This window comes from Cynocephalus volans, chromosome 10 (genome assembly GCF_027409185.1).
Source record: "Cynocephalus volans isolate mCynVol1 chromosome 10, mCynVol1.pri, whole genome shotgun sequence".
Lineage (NCBI taxonomy): Eukaryota > Metazoa > Chordata > Mammalia > Dermoptera > Cynocephalidae > Cynocephalus > Cynocephalus volans.
In genome coordinates this window covers 92976712-92992688 of record NC_084469.1, presented here as the reverse complement: position 1 = coordinate 92992688, position 15977 = coordinate 92976712, and the positions used below count along the sequence as shown (strand labels likewise).

Below are 15977 nucleotides of genomic sequence, written 5' to 3'. Positions count from 1 at the left end.
GCTGTTTCCCTCGGGAGTGGGGAACTGTTCATGCTCCCCATAGTCTGCTGGGCAGTAGGGTCAGCTGACCTGACTGGCATGCCCAATAATGTTCTAGAAGGACCTAAGGACATTGGTCTTGCTGGTCCTGGGCTGGCTTGTCCTTCCTCCCTGGGGAAGCAGGCAAGATCTTGGTGCTTCTGAAGCAACAAGAAGACAGACGTGACCCACATTCACGTGGGCTGCAGCCAGGGGACCCCCATCCACCCGCATGCCTGCGCCCTCCTGCCTGTATGGGCCTCCACATTCTGCATAGCAATGGCTTCACTCTGCTCCTGTGCTTCTGGCAGTGGACCCTGTTGACTCTCTGTCCCCTACACCTGGGTCTGGGTCTCCCCCTTGGCACTGTGGACATGTGGAGCCATATCCTCTGGCGGGGCCGTCCTGGGCACTGCAGGTGCTGAGCAGTGTCCCTGCCTCCACCCACTCCAGGCCAGCAGCACCCCCCAGTCATGACAACCAGAATTATCTCCAGACATCACCCAGCATCCCCTGGGGGCAGAATCACCGCCAGGTGAGACCCCCTGGGTTAGGGGATTCCACGGATCCCCTAAAGACTCTGCCTCCCTGTCCTACTGAGATCCTAGGAGGCTGCCCACATTTAAATCCATACATGGAGTGGGGAGGGAGAGGAGGTGAGTCCCAGAAACTCGGGTTGCCCTAGTTTGTACCATCTGCCCCATTGGGAGTTTATTCTGGTGTGCAGTGTGAGCAGCGATCAAATTCGGTTTTTTTTTCCAAATAACCAGTGCAGTCTCTTAATTCAGGCCTGCTGACATTGGGGCCAGAGCACTGTCCCAGGCACTGCAAGTGCTGAGCAGGTCCCCGGCCTCCACCCACTCCATGCCAGGAGTAACCCCCAGGTGTGACAACCACAAATGCCCCCAGACATGCCCAGTGTCCCCTGGAGAACCCATCTACAGACCACCAGGGGCAGGCAGACTCTGTCCCTCGGCCCTCCCTCTTTGCACCTGTGCGGAGCTTCCCGCCTCCCCAGGGCTGTTCTGTGGGGAGCCGCCTGCTGCTGTCTCTCCTCCACCCACTGCTCCCAGCCCATCCCTTCACTGAACCTCGAAGACCCCCTGTCATTGTGGAGCTAATTCCTAAAGTCGGTTTTACTTGTTCCAGCCCAAGAACAGCCCTGAAAAAGAACCAAATTCTCATGGAAATTGCACCACACCTCCCAGTAACCACTTCCTGGGAGGAGAATCCATTGCACGCACTCTGGCACCTCTTCAAGTCTATCATTGGCCTAAAACATTGATTTTTTAAAAAAGTAATACATGGCCAGTGTAAGAATTTCAAACCACAGAAAATCACGTCTATGTGGTGAGTTCACCTCCCGCCCCTGTGCGACGGTCCCCACTGCCCCCATCTCGTGCTTCTGCCTTCCACCTCTGCCAGCCTCTGCTCCTCCTCCCTGCTCCCCACTTTGTTCCTCCCCCATTTCTCACTGGCCCTCAGCTGTTCCTGGAGTGGTTTTCAGCACTCTGCTAACCAATTCACTTTCCACCCCTGCCCCACATCCATCCTGCTCTAGTTCCCCACTTCAGGGGTTGTCAAAGGGGCCCGTCTTCCTGAGCCCAACTCTTCCTCCTCCCCAGCCCCCCAATCATTCTGCCCGACATGCTGATCACACCTCCATGTTAGCTACCTGTTGCTGCATAACAAATGACCCCAGAACCTAGTGGGTGAAAACGTCATTCTCTCTCCTGGGTTCTGTGGGTCAGGAATTCAAGAGCAGCCTGGCTGGGTGGTTCCCAGTGTCTGGTGAGGTTGTGATCAGCTGCTGGTCGGGGCTGCACCACCTGAAGCCTTGACCAGGGTGCTGGCATTGGCTTGTCAGGCCCCTCCACGGGTGGGCACCTGAGCATCCTCACAGTGTGGCGGTGGCTCCCCCAGGAGAGTGACGCCCATAGTGACACATGGCACCTTTCCCACGCTACTGGTTGCACAAAGTGGCCCTCGGTGATGAAGAGTCCATGCAAAGGCACAGGCGTGGACACAGGACGGGAGCCCACCGGGGCTCTCAGATCCACCCTGTTCAGCCGCCACAGCAGTCTCCCGCCCCTGCCCCTGCCACCAGCATTGAGGCTAAGAGCAGCCAAAACCTTGAGGCTCCCTAGCAACTCCAGGAATGAGCCAGAGTGATCCAAACGTGGCACACCAAGGACTCAAAAAACACATTGCCGTCACCAGTCCTGTAAAAAAAAAAAAAAAATCCAACAAAACACAAAAGTTCATGAGAAAGACAAATCCCTTTTGGGGCATCCTACAAAACACCTGCCCAGTCCTCAAAACTACCCAGGGCATCAGGAACAAGGAACGTCTGAGAAACTGTCTCAGCCCAGAGGAGCCTGATGGGGCCAAAGGGCACAAAGGGGACTGTAGGGGGAAACTGAGGACATGTGAGGGAGTAAAGTGGGGCATTCAGTTAATAACAACGTATCAATATGGGTTCATTAGCTGTGAGCTGGGGGCCGCCCACCCGGAGCCCCTCATTCATCGCCCAGGGACCCTGAGCTCCTTGAGCACAGAGCGCTGGGTCCCCCGCACAGGGTAGGAGTTCAGTATATACCTGGCGTGGTTGTCCAGCCTTGCTACTCACCTGCCTTTTCCTGTATCAGCCACAGTTTCCCCACGCGGAAAACAAACATCCAGCAGGATCGTCAAAATTTAATAATATGCAAGTAAAAAGCATTCTGCAAACCCTATTTTGCTGTTTAGGTGGATAGTGTTAGTTTTTGCCATTAGTACTGGTCCTAACTCTGTCAATTTAAAAAATACTGATAAAGAGGGGGTGGTGGGGAAAAGGAGGGCTTGGGCTTGCTTGTCATCCCGCACCTCGTCTGCAGAGTGGGGCGACATTCTGGGGAGAAAGATCCCGGACAGCGCCTCGACGGGGACGCCAAAACTCCTGCCGAAACCCGGGATCGAACCAGGGACCTTTAGATCTTCAGTCTAACGCTCTCCCACCTGAGCTATCTCGGCCGGGCAGAAGAGGTCGCTCTCGCTCCAAATCCGCCCCGCGCCGCTCCTCCCGCACGTCGGCCCAACTCGCCCTGCGCGAGCAAGCTGCGCATGCCTCGTAGGGCTGTGCGGACGTCTAGTTCACAGCGCTGTCTCTGTGGCGCAATCGGTTAGCGCGTTCGGCTGTTAACCGAAAGGTTGGTGGTTCGAGCCCACCCAGGGACGCGCACGTGTCTTTTGTCTCCCGGGATAAGCTGAGCGGCGCTTCTGCTTTTGCCGAGTATCCCCGCCTGCCCCGCCAGCGACAATGTCCCCTGCATCTGGAGCGGGTGGCCCGGGGGCGCGCGGCGCGGGCACGACCACGGAGGCGGAACATTTCGGCCCCGGGCTTCAGTTTCCTCCAGCGCGCCCAGCCGCTTTGCGGGACGGACCCGGGAACCCGGAGCGCTAAGGGGGACGGACCGCAGAGGTTGTCTGAAGGCCGAGGCCAAGATGGCGGCAGTGTCGGGTGAGCGCGGCGGATGGCGGGGCCGGCGGGGGTCGCGGACCTTTGGGGCCGGAGACGGGGGCCAGGCCGCTCCCCTGGCTCCAGCCCGGCCTGTGGTGAACGACCTCTGTCGTTCCGTCCATGTGACAGTCGGGGAAACTGAGGCCAGCGGGTGGTGACGCAGGCCCCCAGCCTCAGGAGGGCGCTCAGGGCGGGGGCTGGAGGGGTCCAGCACACGCCTCCCTCGAGGCCAGGCTACGGCCCGGTATGTTGCCCTTGAAATGCCCTGGACAGACCAGGCGGGGACGGCACCCTCCTGACATGCGAGGGAACCGAGGCCCAGAGAGGGGCCGTGACTCCTCGAGGTCAGCGGCCGGGCCGGGCCGGGGACAGAATGCAGGCCACCTACGTCACCCTGCCCGGTCCTCCACCTCCCTTTCCGCCCCTGGGACTGTGGTGGCCGCTCGCAGAGCAGGTGTCTCGACCTGCCCCGCTCCAGGGACCTTTGGCATCAGGGGAAGCCTGCGGACCCCTCCTCAGATAGACTGCAAAGGAAAGCAGTTGTACTGAGAGACAGTTGTCGACATATTGTTTCGAAACCTGACTAATGACTTGATTTAAGTGCTTCTGTGAGTGCAGGAAAGGCGGAGGTCTATCGGCAGGTCTAATTACGACTGCCGTTTGGAAGGAGTGAGGTGTGGAAACGTGCCTTCGTATACGGAGTTGCGTGCGGCCCCTAGAACGAGGGTGGGAAGCATCTGCAGAGTTCCGGGTCCTGTTGCGACTGCGGTGTTTTGTTGCCTACGCTCAGAATTGAATGAAAGGGTAATTTTCAGTAAGACGTGGGTGACAAGAAAGAGGTTATTTTTTTCTCCATACAAGTCGCGCTTCTTCAGAATTTTCACCAGTGGCCCCTTGTTAAGAATGCCTGGTCCGGAGTCATAGAATCCTGTCACTTCAGAAGTGCTCAGCAGAGCATTGACTTTTCTGTGAGCGTATACAAAGCCCTAAATTTTCAGGTGGGGAAACTGAGGCCCCCAGAGAGAGGCAGCCCACACAGGAGTTCGGGGCTGGGCAATTATCCCGTCCTCCATGCCAAGCCCCAGGCATACCAAATAATAGGTCACAGTCTGTCCTTCAGCGAGTTGCAGCCTGGATGGGGCTGCAGGAAACAGCAACCCTGGATGAGTTTATAGCTGGAGTGAGGGAGGGCTTCACGGAAGGGAGAAGGCTGCGTGGACTGCAGCGTCAAGCATTCAGACTGCAACCCCAGACCCTGGAGGGTGCCCACAGCCTGGCCGCAGTGTCTCCCTTGGGCCTCACGTCACCCTCATGTGCTGTATTCTTTTGCCTGGCCTGCCCCAACAAAGTACCACAGACTGGGCAGCTTAAACAACAGAAGTTTATTTTCTCACAGTCCTGGAAGCTGGAAGTCCAAGTTCAAGATGTGGGCAGGGCTGGTTACTCCTGAGGTCACTCTCCTTGGCTTGTAGGCACCGTCATTTCTCGGTGTTCTCACGTGGTGATCCCTGTGTGTGTCTGTGTCCTATTCTCCTCTTCTTACACGGACACCAGTCAGATTGGATGAAGGCCCATGCTGATTACCTCATTAAATCATAATCACCTCTTTAAAAACCATGTCTTCAAAAACAGTCACATTCTGAGGTCCTGGGGTTAGGGTTTCATCATATGAATCTGGGTAGGGCACACAGTTCAGCATGTGGTATGTACTGATCCCTGCTGTTCTGGCCTCCCCCTCCGCACCAGGGTCTCTCACACCTCCAGGCCTTTCCTCTACCCTAAACACCCCTCTGTCTGGCAGCACCCTGCTCATGCATCAGGCTTCTCCCTCCAGGAAGGTTCTCCAAGGAGGTCTCTATTTGGGAGCCCCTCCTTTGTGTCTCCCTTGCAGTTAGTCCCGCCTGGGGGTGCTGTGCCATGTAGGAAGGCTTTGGGCACTGTCTTCAGTGCCCACCACACTGCAGATTCCCAGAGGATGGGGGCCATGGCCTGCTGCATCTGAAACCCCTGAACCCCAGTCTGGGGCCTGGAGCGTGGACACACACTTGCATGTCAGGCACAGCCAAGGCCATGTCAGGCACTGGGGAACCCAGGGGGCCCTAATGTCACGGGGGAAGCAGGCAATGCACAAGCATTCATAGGCAGACACACAACCAGGTGCCAGGATCCAGAGGGCCTGGGGCTCTGGCCTAGACAGGATACCCTGGGCATTTGAGTTGAAACCTGCCCCACAAGAAGGGGCCAGCTGTGTGCAAATTTCGGCAGTGTCTTCCAGGCAGAGGGACCAGCAAGTGCAAAGGGCCTGAGGCAGGAGCAACAGGGATGTGGGTGACATGAGCCACGGGGGAAGGTGGCCCTGGTGTGGGGCTTGGCATTTGGGTTTTTTTCCAGGGGCCATGGGGCTTTAAGCAGGGGAGTGAAATTCATTCATGTTCTGAAAGACCTCTCTGTACCAACGTGGGTTAGGTGGAATTCGAGCTATATTGAGGATAGGAGTGAGGGTGTGCCAGGCAGGGGCCTGACCAGGAGACGCCTGTAGGCTGGACCTGAAGCTCATGGCGCCATACTGTGGCTCTCTCTACAGCTCGTGGTCTGCCCTGCATCCGGATCTTCAGTCCGCGGTGAGTACAGCGTCTCCAGCCCAGAGCTAGGAGGGGCCTGCAGCAGCGTCAGACAAGGGAGCTGCTTGTTGAGGGTCCCATAGCCATTTGGGACAGGACTGGGCCAGTGTCTGTCCTCAGCGTGTGGTTTCTGGGCCTCTCTCTGGGGACATTCTGTAGTGGCAAAGAATGTGGAGCCAGGACGTGACCCACATCTCGGCTCAGAGTCACTCGTGACCTGTCCAGAAGGCGTTCTGTGAGCACTCCCCAGCTGTCAGCCTCGGCCAGGCCTCCCCTCAACTTAGGTGAGGCTGTGAAGGGATTTGCAATGTGTCCTCCAGTTGTGCCTGGAGGACCCGGTCCCAGAACCAGAGTTTCCTTCTGCAGAACAGCGGCCCATAGACCTGCTGCATGCATTGTGGAAGAAACACTCCATTAACGTCCGGGCTGTCATCAGAGGTGGGGCAATGCCCTGGCAGTCCTGAGGGCTCTGGCCAGTGGCCTGAGTGACAGAACCTGGGGCCAGCTGGGAGGAGAGTGAGAGGTCCACAGGGGACGGGAAGGACACCAGCAAATGGGTTGGGCCTTGGGTGGCCACTGACCTGCAGTCTGTCCTGGCAGCTCCTGTGTGGGCGCAGCTGTGCAGGCGCGAGGTGTCCATCAGACCGTGGCCACTGACGGCCCGAGCAGGTGAGGCTGGCCTTTGGGGACACCACACTCCTTGCATACCCTTATTGGCTTCGTTAGCTCAGCAGCTGGCGGTGTCTCTGGGAGCCTTCCAGGGTGTGATGCATCTGGGTCCCTGCCCTCAGAGCCCTGCCCAGCCCATCTGTGGGTCCAGGCCCCTGGCTGCACATCCCCAAGGCCCCTTTCCTCATGAGGCATGTGCTGACACCGGCCTGACCAGCCTTAGGAGTCTCAGGACTCTACCCAGTGCTGACCCTGGGATCTTGCCTGTGACCACGACTTTGTTCTCCTCTCTGAGAAGCTGCTGTAGGCCAGGTCCTCTGGGCAGGGCTGTGGGGTAGCCAGCGCTTGCCTCTGGGGTGCCTATTTGGCTAACGCCTCCCTATGCCTGCATGTCTCTATGCCCAGTACCCAGCCTGCCGTGTCCAAAGCTGGAGCCGTGGTCCCCAAGCCCTCTACACTTCCCAGCAGCCGGGGCGAATATGTGGTGGCCAAGCTGGACGACCTCATCAACTGGGCCCGCCGGGTGAGCCCCTGCACACCGTGAGACCCTCCATCTTTTGGTTCTCCCTCTGCACACGCATGCACATGTGCACACACGTACACACACACTTCTGTGGCCTGAGAGCGGCCCCAGGTGGAGACGGCCCCGTCCCTCTCTGTAGTTCTCTTTCTGGCTCCTGCTTATTCTTCTATTTTCTCTTTTAATGCAAAAATAATTTTTTTTTTTTTTAACTTAGAAAAGTCATGCTTCTTGAAAGCAGTAGATTCTTCTCCATAGAAATCCTGAAACCCTCCCCTGCCCGCAGCATCAGACACAGGGCAGTTCCCATGTTGCGCCCCCACCCTTGTGGCACGTGCACGCCAGTGTGGGACTTAGCACAAACAGCAGTTCTGTTGGGCATTGTGGGCTCACTGTGACAGCCCGAGTGTAACAAAACCCCATTGACGGGCATGCATACTCTTTCTGCCTTTCTTTTTTTTCTGTGTCGCAAACAATGCCACAGTGGACATCCTGCCAGAGCCCCCAGCTGCCAGGACGGAGATGCTTGCTGCAGGGTTGTTTATAATCATGGAAACCCTGAGACGTGGTCAGGGTCCATCCAGCCACAGGCCCTAGTCAGGTGGACCTGGCCACTCATGGTGTGGGGCAGCCCTTTCCTGCTCTGTAGCCCAGCCCGTTACATGCATTAACATGTCTGCTGGGGCAGCAGGGGCCACTTCTAGGGCTCAGACCCAGGCCCAGAGAGAGCAGGAGTTGTGGGGGATGAAACACCAGCCAGATGGATGAAATAGGTGGCGTCCCAGGGCCTCCAGGAGGGCTTCCTGGAGGAATCAGCGCTTGGGCCAGTCCAGGGTTGGGCCGGGGGTGTTGGGGAACAAGCACTGGGGGGTGTTGACTGTGGAATAGCGCCAGAAGCGGGAGCAGCCTCCATGCCCAGCCCCAGGCTTCCTGAGGCTCGTGGATTTGCATCTGGTGAACATGCAGAGTCCCAGGGTCTAGACTTGCCTGTCGCAGGCAGCCACTGGCCACCAGTGGCTACCGAGTGCTCCAGTGTGGCTGGTGCCCCACGCCGAAATGATGGGATTTAGGGTGCACTGGGTTGAATGAAATATATTATGAAAACTAATTTTACCTGTTTCTGGGAGTTTTTTTTGTGGCAGCAGGGAAGTGTGGGCCACAGAGTTGGCTTGCTTTGCATTTCTGGGAGCAACAAACTGGGTCCCAGGCAGGCCCTTTGGCCTGGAGGTCACATGGTGCCTATAGGGTCAGCTTTTCCTGCTGGGAAAGTGGGCTGGGGAGGCCATCTTCCTCAAGAGGGGCTAGAAATCTAGATTTTTCTATGTGAAATCTCACATTGGGCTGCACACAGTGCACTTGACCAGAGCCCGGCCCCCTGCACAGAGCTCCCTGTGGCCCATGACCTTCGGCCTGGCCTGCTGTGCCGTGGAGATGATGCACATGGCCGCACCACGCTACGACATGGACCGCTTCGGTGTGGTCTTCCGTGCCAGCCCACGCCAGGCTGACGTGATGATCGTGGCTGGCACGCTCACCAACAAGATGGCCCCGGCACTCCGCAAGGTAGGCCTGTCCCCGCCGCCTGCCCACCCAGCCCACCCAGGCGCTGAGCCATGCCCACACTCCACCGTCTCTTCTAGGTCTATGACCAGATGCCGGAGCCTCGCTACGTGGTGTCCATGGGGAGGTGAGTTCAGGGCAGGGCCGTCTCCAGGGATGCGTGATGGCTCCTTTGGTCTCTTCTTCATGCTTTTCCCTGATCACACGTGTCAAGGTATCACTCACCGTTAGTAAAACCCCACGTTGTCAGCACATTTGTGTACGCCGTTGCCACCCCACTGAGACGCAGCAGCCGCCCCTCCCCAGAATGTTTCCTTGCATTTACCCCCATCCCAGACCGCCTCGTATCTGCCCCCATCCCAGCCTCGTGAGCACAGAAGTGACGCGTGCTTGGTGGGACGTCTAATCTGGCTCTTGCCATTTCCGTCAGCCCAGCTCCTGCTTGCAGTTGGAGGCGGTGGGGGTTGGTGTGCGGCCCCGCAGGGGGAGAGTGGGCTGGAGTGGCCAGCCACCACCACGCCACCCAGGTCGGGCCTCGTGGTCAGAGCCGCCCTCAGTGTGCCCTCTTCCCTCCCCACAGCTGTGCCAATGGAGGAGGTTACTACCACTACTCCTACTCTGTGGTGAGGGGCTGTGACCGCATCGTGCCCGTGGACATCTACGTCCCAGGTAAGGGCGCCCCACCCACACGGGAGCTCCGATGGCAGCCACTGCCCCCACGGGCCCAGCTCTCTCCCAGCTTTATGGATGGGCAGATTCGGGTCCAGGAGGAAAAGTGGCACCTGGCCTCTCCCCCCATCAGCAGAGGGTGTCCTGATGACAAGTCCTCAGCTTTGTCCAGACATTGAGGCAGGCCTCGCATCAGAGGAATCAGATCAGGCCGCGGGGAGGGACCAGCATGTAGCCAGTGTTAAGCCGAGGTTTCTTATGGTTCCACCTGGTAGAAACAAAACCAAAGAAATGCAGTTAAAAAACAAACAAGAAGAGGAGCCTGGAGGCCAAAGGGCAGCGTCCCCGAGTTCTGTCCTCACAGGAGGGCCCGAAACCCCCTCAAACTGTGGCATTGCTAGGGTGGCCACATTTAGCAAATAATGCAGATGCTCAGTGAACGTGGAAGGTCAGAAACACAATGAACAGTGATTTTTTTTAGTATATCCCACATGATATTTGGGATATACTTATACTAAAAAAAGTATTGGCTGTATCTCTGAAATTCACATTTAACTGGGTGTCCTTCGTCTGTCTGCTGATCCTGTGGGACTCCCACTCTGTGAGTGAGTGTCCGGCCCTGTCAGGCAGTATGGGGGGTGGCCCCAGGTGCATTTGTCCTGGTGGTAGTCAGTGGTCAGCAGGTCAGCTCCCTCTAATCTTCCCTGCCCAGCACTCCCTCCCAAGAGTCCTCATGAGGAGCCAGTGTGGCCAGAGGTCCGGAGGCAGCCTGCAGTCGTTCCCCCATGGGTCCCCACGCCAGGTCACTTGGTCGGGGGCGGTGGAAGGGATAGCCTGGGACCCTCCACACCACCCACGTCTTGGCTGTTGGTCACTGGTGTTAGTGCCATCAAAAGACAGAAATACAGCAAATCTAGTTTAAAGATCTTAATTGACTGTTATTTGCGATTCTAGAATCAGGCAGCACCTCATTTCATAAAACGCAATTGGGTGTTCTGATGAGCTGAGCAGAGGACATTGGTTTTACAGGCAGGAAAGGGCGGAGGAAAGCAGAAACACAGAAGAGAAAGCAGATTAGCTGTGTCAAAGTTACTTTCCTCGTAAAGGTTAAAGCAGAGGGGACTTCCTTATCCTGGCAAGGCAGGGTGTCACGCAGTGAGCATGGCCGTCAGAACCATGCCTGTGGCCACCCGTTAAGCCATCAGCCCGTTAATCCATGGATGGATCAGTCCGTTCAGAAGGGCACAGTCCTCAAGACCCAGTCACGTCTTAAAGACCTTCCACCACCATATTGTGAGTTAAGTTCCAATGTGAGCTTGGGGGACATTCAGACCACAGCGAGGGAGTCGAGCAGAAAGAGCGGTTGGTTAGTGGACGCAAGGTTACAGCTAGACAGGAAAAATAAGTCCTAGTGGTGTACAGTAGGGCTAGGCGTCTATAAAGAACAGTAACTTATCGTATGTTCTCAGATGGCACAAAGAGGGGAGCTCAAATGTTCCCATGGAGACAGTACATTTTTACGACGGGAAATTTGCTAACTACCCTGATTCTATCACTACGTGTTTTACACATGTATCGAACTATAACTTTGCACCCTGTAAATACGTACAATCAATATGTTTCCATTAAAAAAAAATATATAAAAAGATCCGAAAAAGATTTAAAAAATTCCTTTTACAAGGTTCATCTTCCACAGACCCCCTAAAATCTTCTTCTCCGTTCAGCTTTTGTCCTGCACATCTCTTCATTCTCTTTGGAACAACCAGTCACTCTACTTTAGGACAAAAATTACTCTCTCCTTCCCATAATGAAAACACATGCTCTTAGTTTATCACTTCCTTTATAAAGCAGTCCTTGCTTCCCTCACATACAGAGTTGTTTTCCTTCTTATTTCTAGTTTTAATTACCATATACTAATGATAATTTTTCACTCTTACTACCTTTAATTTCTAGTGAAAACTAGGAAGTAAGCATTGTAAACTGTCTTATTTTAGCATTCACCGTTTCATAATTTTAATGTTTATTAACAGACCCAAATGTATTTAGCTTCTCTATACCTTATAAAAAAAAGATGTCAAAATACATACACTTTAAACTTATGTAGCAATTAATGTTTCAGTATTTAAAAAAATTTTTAGATTTATTTTTGATTGACACATAATAATTGTACATATGTTTCAGTAGTTTAACTTAGAAGTGACTCAGACATTTCATGAATATGTGCTGCTTAATTTAGTATAACATGACTTAAAGATTTCAAGTTACTGAAAAAGATTTCTGAAACTATGACAGGTTCATTTGTAAACTTTTATCCCATTTACATACACCCGATTTGCTCATTCTTAGTAATCATGATGAATTACTCTTTACACACAAAACTACAGGGACCATAGGGCTGGACCGTAGGGCCGGCCCGTGGCTCACTTGGGAGAGCGTGGTGCTGACAACACCAAGTCAAGGGTTAAGATCCCCTTACCGGTCATCTTTAAAAAAAAAAAACAAGGGCCGAGCCCGTGGCGCACTTGGTAGAGTGCTGCGCTGGGAGCGCGGCGACCCTCCCGCCGCCGGTTCGGATCCTATATAGGACTGACCGGTGCACTCACTGGCTGAGTGCCGGTCACGAAAAAACGACAAAAAAAAAAAAAAAAAAACTACAGGGACCCAGCTGGTTAGTTCAGTTGGTTAGAGCGCAGTGTTGTAACACAACGGTCAAGGATTTGGATCCTCGTACCGGCCAGCCACCAAAAAGAAAAAAAAAAACCTAGCCATTGAGGGGGTTCAGGAGATGCCACCCCAAAATATGCCACTTTGGTCATATGGATTATTTCCAGCTAAAGGCATTTGAAAAACAGCACAGTGCAAGGTGGGGCTTTCTGATTTCCCTTAATCAATCTAAAAACAGATCCTCCCAGTGGATCTCAGTTGTTATGGATCCTCTCCCCAGGAAGTTCCAGCAACCAGGAAAGATGAACATTTATTGCAGGAGAGGATACTTCCCCACCCCCAGACAGACCTTGTCCACACGTCCCTTCTCTTCTAAGAGTGTGTTTGTTAGGACAAGGAAGCCTGCAGGTAGCAAGCCCAGTGAAGACAAAATAGCCAAAGGTGAGGCTTTTTTAGACCAATGCTGTCTCCCATTGTAAGAATTTCTTGTGCTTTTCCTTTATAGATGTAAGCTTTTACAAAGAGTTACAAAACAGCCAGCTAAATACCAGAAGGGTGTATTTTGGAGACCGATTTAGTTGAATAGATGGTCTTCTCAGTTTAGCTTGTTTCTTAGCTAGACTCCTGACTCAGGGGTGAAGCCCACTAAGGAACAGGGCACAGAAGGCATTTCTGGGCCTGGGTAGTTATGAAAAGGACGTGAAAGAAACTGAGCCGAGATGCCGGGTACCATTCAAGCTTTATTAAAGAAAGAAATCTGCTGGGCTGTGCTCAAGAGTGGCAGGCAGCCCAGGACTGCCCTGAAAAGGGAACAGCACCTGGTGAGGGGTGGTAGAGCTTGTACAGTGCACCGAGGGCGGCCTGACACCATCAGGGAGGGGCATTATGCTAATGTGGATCGGGTGGAGAACTGCGTCCTTGCAGAAGCAAAAGGGGGTTCGTTGTTTGAGTCAGGAGGATTCTTGTAAAGGGAAGGGGTAGGGGTGGGGAGGGGTGGGCTGCGCCATTTGTACTTGGGCTTGTCTAAAGTGGCGCTGGTGATGCTACAGATCTGTTAGGGTGCAGCTGCTTGACCTGAGGGCCTGTTGAGCTTCAGAAACAGTGTAGCTTTCTTTTCACCTTTAGGGTAGGATGGTAACCAACCAAGGTTAGCAGATTAGGTTTTTCTTATTAGTTAGTCACTTAAACTTTTCATTTGCCTTTTGTAACAGTCTTTTACAAGAAGCAATAAAATTTTTTAAAAAATCCTTTCAGAAGCTTCTGCACATGAATAGGTGTCCCTGGATGGGCCTAATTTTAGAGCCCTTGTTTTCAAATGCACTTCTTAAAGTTGGATGTTGTTTATCTGGAACAATTTGCATCATGGCCATTATAATTCTAAATTATGTTTAGTAAGATTTTGCCATTTCTGTAAGTATTTGCAACTTCTGGGCTTAGTACTTATACATGTGCAAGGCCAGTGTACTGGGATGCAGAGTACTCAGATCTTTAGAGATTAAAGATTCCAGGGCCGGCCCATGGCTCACTTGGGAGAGCGTGATGCTGACAACACCAAGTCAAGGGTTAAGATCCCCTTACGGGTCATCTTTAAAAAAAGAAAAAAGAAATTAAAGATTCCATTCTTGAGTCAGATCTTGATTCTCTCTTAGCCAAGACAAAAGCCTGAGAAGGAAATGCTGTGGGGTTGGGTCATGTAGCTCCTTCATGGTATACCTTGTTTTTTTGATTAACCTGTTCCACGTCCAACCTGTTCTCTCATGGGAGTCTTATTTTTTGGTGGTGGGTCGCTTTCATCACACACAAGTGCCCAACCTGTACCCACCAGTCAACCTATGGCTTTGACTCTGAGATCCCTGTGACCAACCTAGCCAGTGATTTTCCGGTTTCTGTCTGACCCAGTCAGACACCTGAGGCCTCCCTTACCTAAGCAGGCAAGGAAAAGAAACAGGGTAGGACCCACATACCAACGAATTCCGAAAGTCAGAGTTTGTGACCTCTGCAGTAATAACCACTCCCTGCAGCCACCTCTGGCAGTTCCCCTTAAGCCCCCAGACCTGGCCCCCGCAAAGCAAACCGTAAGGTCATGCACTCTCCCCCCAGAAACTAACGCCACATTCAGAAGTCAGTAAAATGGGGCTTGGTGAAAAAAGAGGGGAGTCTGGCCTGAGAGGAGCTCACTTATAACCCTCAGGGCTCCATGAGGCAGACAGGGCCTCAAAAGGGGTCGCATGCGTTCCTCACCCGGTCTTGGGGGTCATTAGCAGTGTCCTTCAGCAGGTCCCTTCGTGGTCACCAGAGACTGTCAAAAGACAAAATCACAACAAACTTAAAGATCTGAATTTGTGGTTCTAGAATCGGGCAGCACTTCACTTTATAAATCAGAATGAGCGTTCTGATGAGCTGAGCAGAGGAGGTTAGTTTTACAGGCAGGAAAGGGCTGAGAAAAGCAGAAACAGAACAGAAAGCGGATTGGCTGTGTCAAAGTTACTTTCCTTGTAAAGGTCCAAGCAGAGGGGACTTCCTGATCATGTCCCCAAACTGGCTTGTTTTATCTCTCTCCCTCTCCTGATATCTTGGGAGGTCAGATAAGCAACTTAGTTTCGGCTTGGGGGCATGGAACCTTAGCGGGAGGGCCTCCATTGTGGTTTGATGTGTTGGGCACCGTGCTGGAGCCCAGTCCAGACCAGTGATCTCCTGTAAGTCTTATTTAATGGGCAGAGAGGTCAGTCCTGAGGGTCAGGAGCTCGGGGGAACCCTGCCCACCTCCCTGGCTTCTTCCCCTATGGTGCAAAAAGAGGGGAGTCTGGCCTGATTAAAGGAGATGCTTGGGGGTGGGGTGCACAGGCTCTACACCTCCCCACCCTGAGGAACGGCCTCCACTGGCCAGAGCTTCAACAGAGCAGGGCCTGGGCCACTCTTGGCCCTTCTTGCCCCATCTGGACACTTCCTGCTGCCCCCGGGCAGGCCCTTTGACCTTCATCCTCTGGTTCAAGCTCCTTGCTCTGGACCTGCCAGGCAGCAGGAGGCGGGGGCGATGGGGGAGGGGGACAGCCCCTGCATGGATGATAGGGCTTGGGACCCAGAAGTGCTCCTCGTGGGACCCCCTGAGGCTCAGTGGGGGGAAGACCCTGTTCTTCCGCAGGGGCTGTGACCTCCTAGCATCTGTGTCTTGCTCCCACAGCCCCTGGGCCTCTGCCCACCCACCTGGGCACTGCCAGGCTCAGACTGCAGAGGAAAGAGAAAGGCTCAGGACAGCGTCACTGTTCGGCCCGGGGGTGTGGGGAGGGAAACTGAGGCCCAGTCCTGTCCACAGGCTGCCCACCCACAGCTGAGGCCCTACTGTACGGCATCCTGCAGCTGCAGAAGAAGATCAAGCGGGAGCAGAGGCTCAGCATCTGGTACCGCAGGTAGTGCTGCCGCCAGAGCTGCCCCTATCTTGTCCTCCTGTGAGATCGCCAATAAACCTGCCTTCGGGCCCTGCTGCCTGCCCAGTGTGCCGTGTGGGTGGGACAAGCGAGGTAGTGGAGGGGGGACTGCAAACCGCCCAGTTTGCTACCCTTTGGGCAGATGGGGCTGGGGTGGCAGGTGGAGTGGAGCCACAGGGCAGGGGTGGACCTAGCATGCTGTGCCTGCTAAGCAGGGTCCCTCTGGGCCAGGTGGAGTCTTCTCTTAACTCTGTTTTGTAGATGAAGTCACTGAGGCCCATGAGGTAAACGTCCTGCCCCAAAGTGGGGTGGGCCCACACTGACCCCTTCTG

The 15977-nt window shown here is 54.2% G+C and overlaps 1 protein-coding gene and 2 non-coding genes across 3 annotated transcripts; 2 read left to right on the top strand and 1 right to left on the bottom strand.

The window, feature by feature from the left end:
- Nucleotides 1–2957: 2957 nt before the first annotated feature.
- Nucleotides 2958–3030, bottom strand: TRNAF-GAA (transfer RNA phenylalanine (anticodon GAA)). The gene has a single exon. It is a non-coding gene; the product is annotated as a tRNA-Phe (tRNA).
- Nucleotides 3031–3160: 130 nt separating this feature from the next.
- TRNAN-GUU (transfer RNA asparagine (anticodon GUU)) lies at nt 3161–3234 on the top strand. The gene has a single exon. It is a non-coding gene; the product is annotated as a tRNA-Asn (tRNA).
- Nucleotides 3235–3450: 216 nt separating this feature from the next.
- On the top strand, nt 3451–15707 carry NDUFS7 (NADH:ubiquinone oxidoreductase core subunit S7). The gene is made up of 8 exons (XM_063111667.1): nt 3451–3517; nt 6102–6138; nt 6739–6807; nt 7213–7330; nt 8711–8890; nt 8968–9014; nt 9468–9556; nt 15534–15707. Exons 1-8 carry the CDS (start codon nt 3502–3504, stop codon nt 15629–15631), a joined length of 654 nt encoding a protein of 217 aa, XP_062967737.1. The 5' UTR covers nt 3451–3501; the 3' UTR covers nt 15632–15707.
- Nucleotides 15708–15977: the final 270 nt, after the last annotated feature.

What these genes read in the sequence shown, in the direction of transcription:
- NDUFS7 (XM_063111667.1), top strand. An exon ending in TGGCCCCGGCACTCCGCAAG is followed by an intron (nt 8,891 to 8,967) that starts GTAGGCCTGTCC and finishes CGTCTCTTCTAG; the next exon opens with GTCTATGACCAGATGCCGGA. An exon ending in TACGTGGTGTCCATGGGGAG is followed by an intron (nt 9,015 to 9,467) that starts GTGAGTTCAGGG and finishes CCCTCCCCACAG; the next exon opens with CTGTGCCAATGGAGGAGGTT.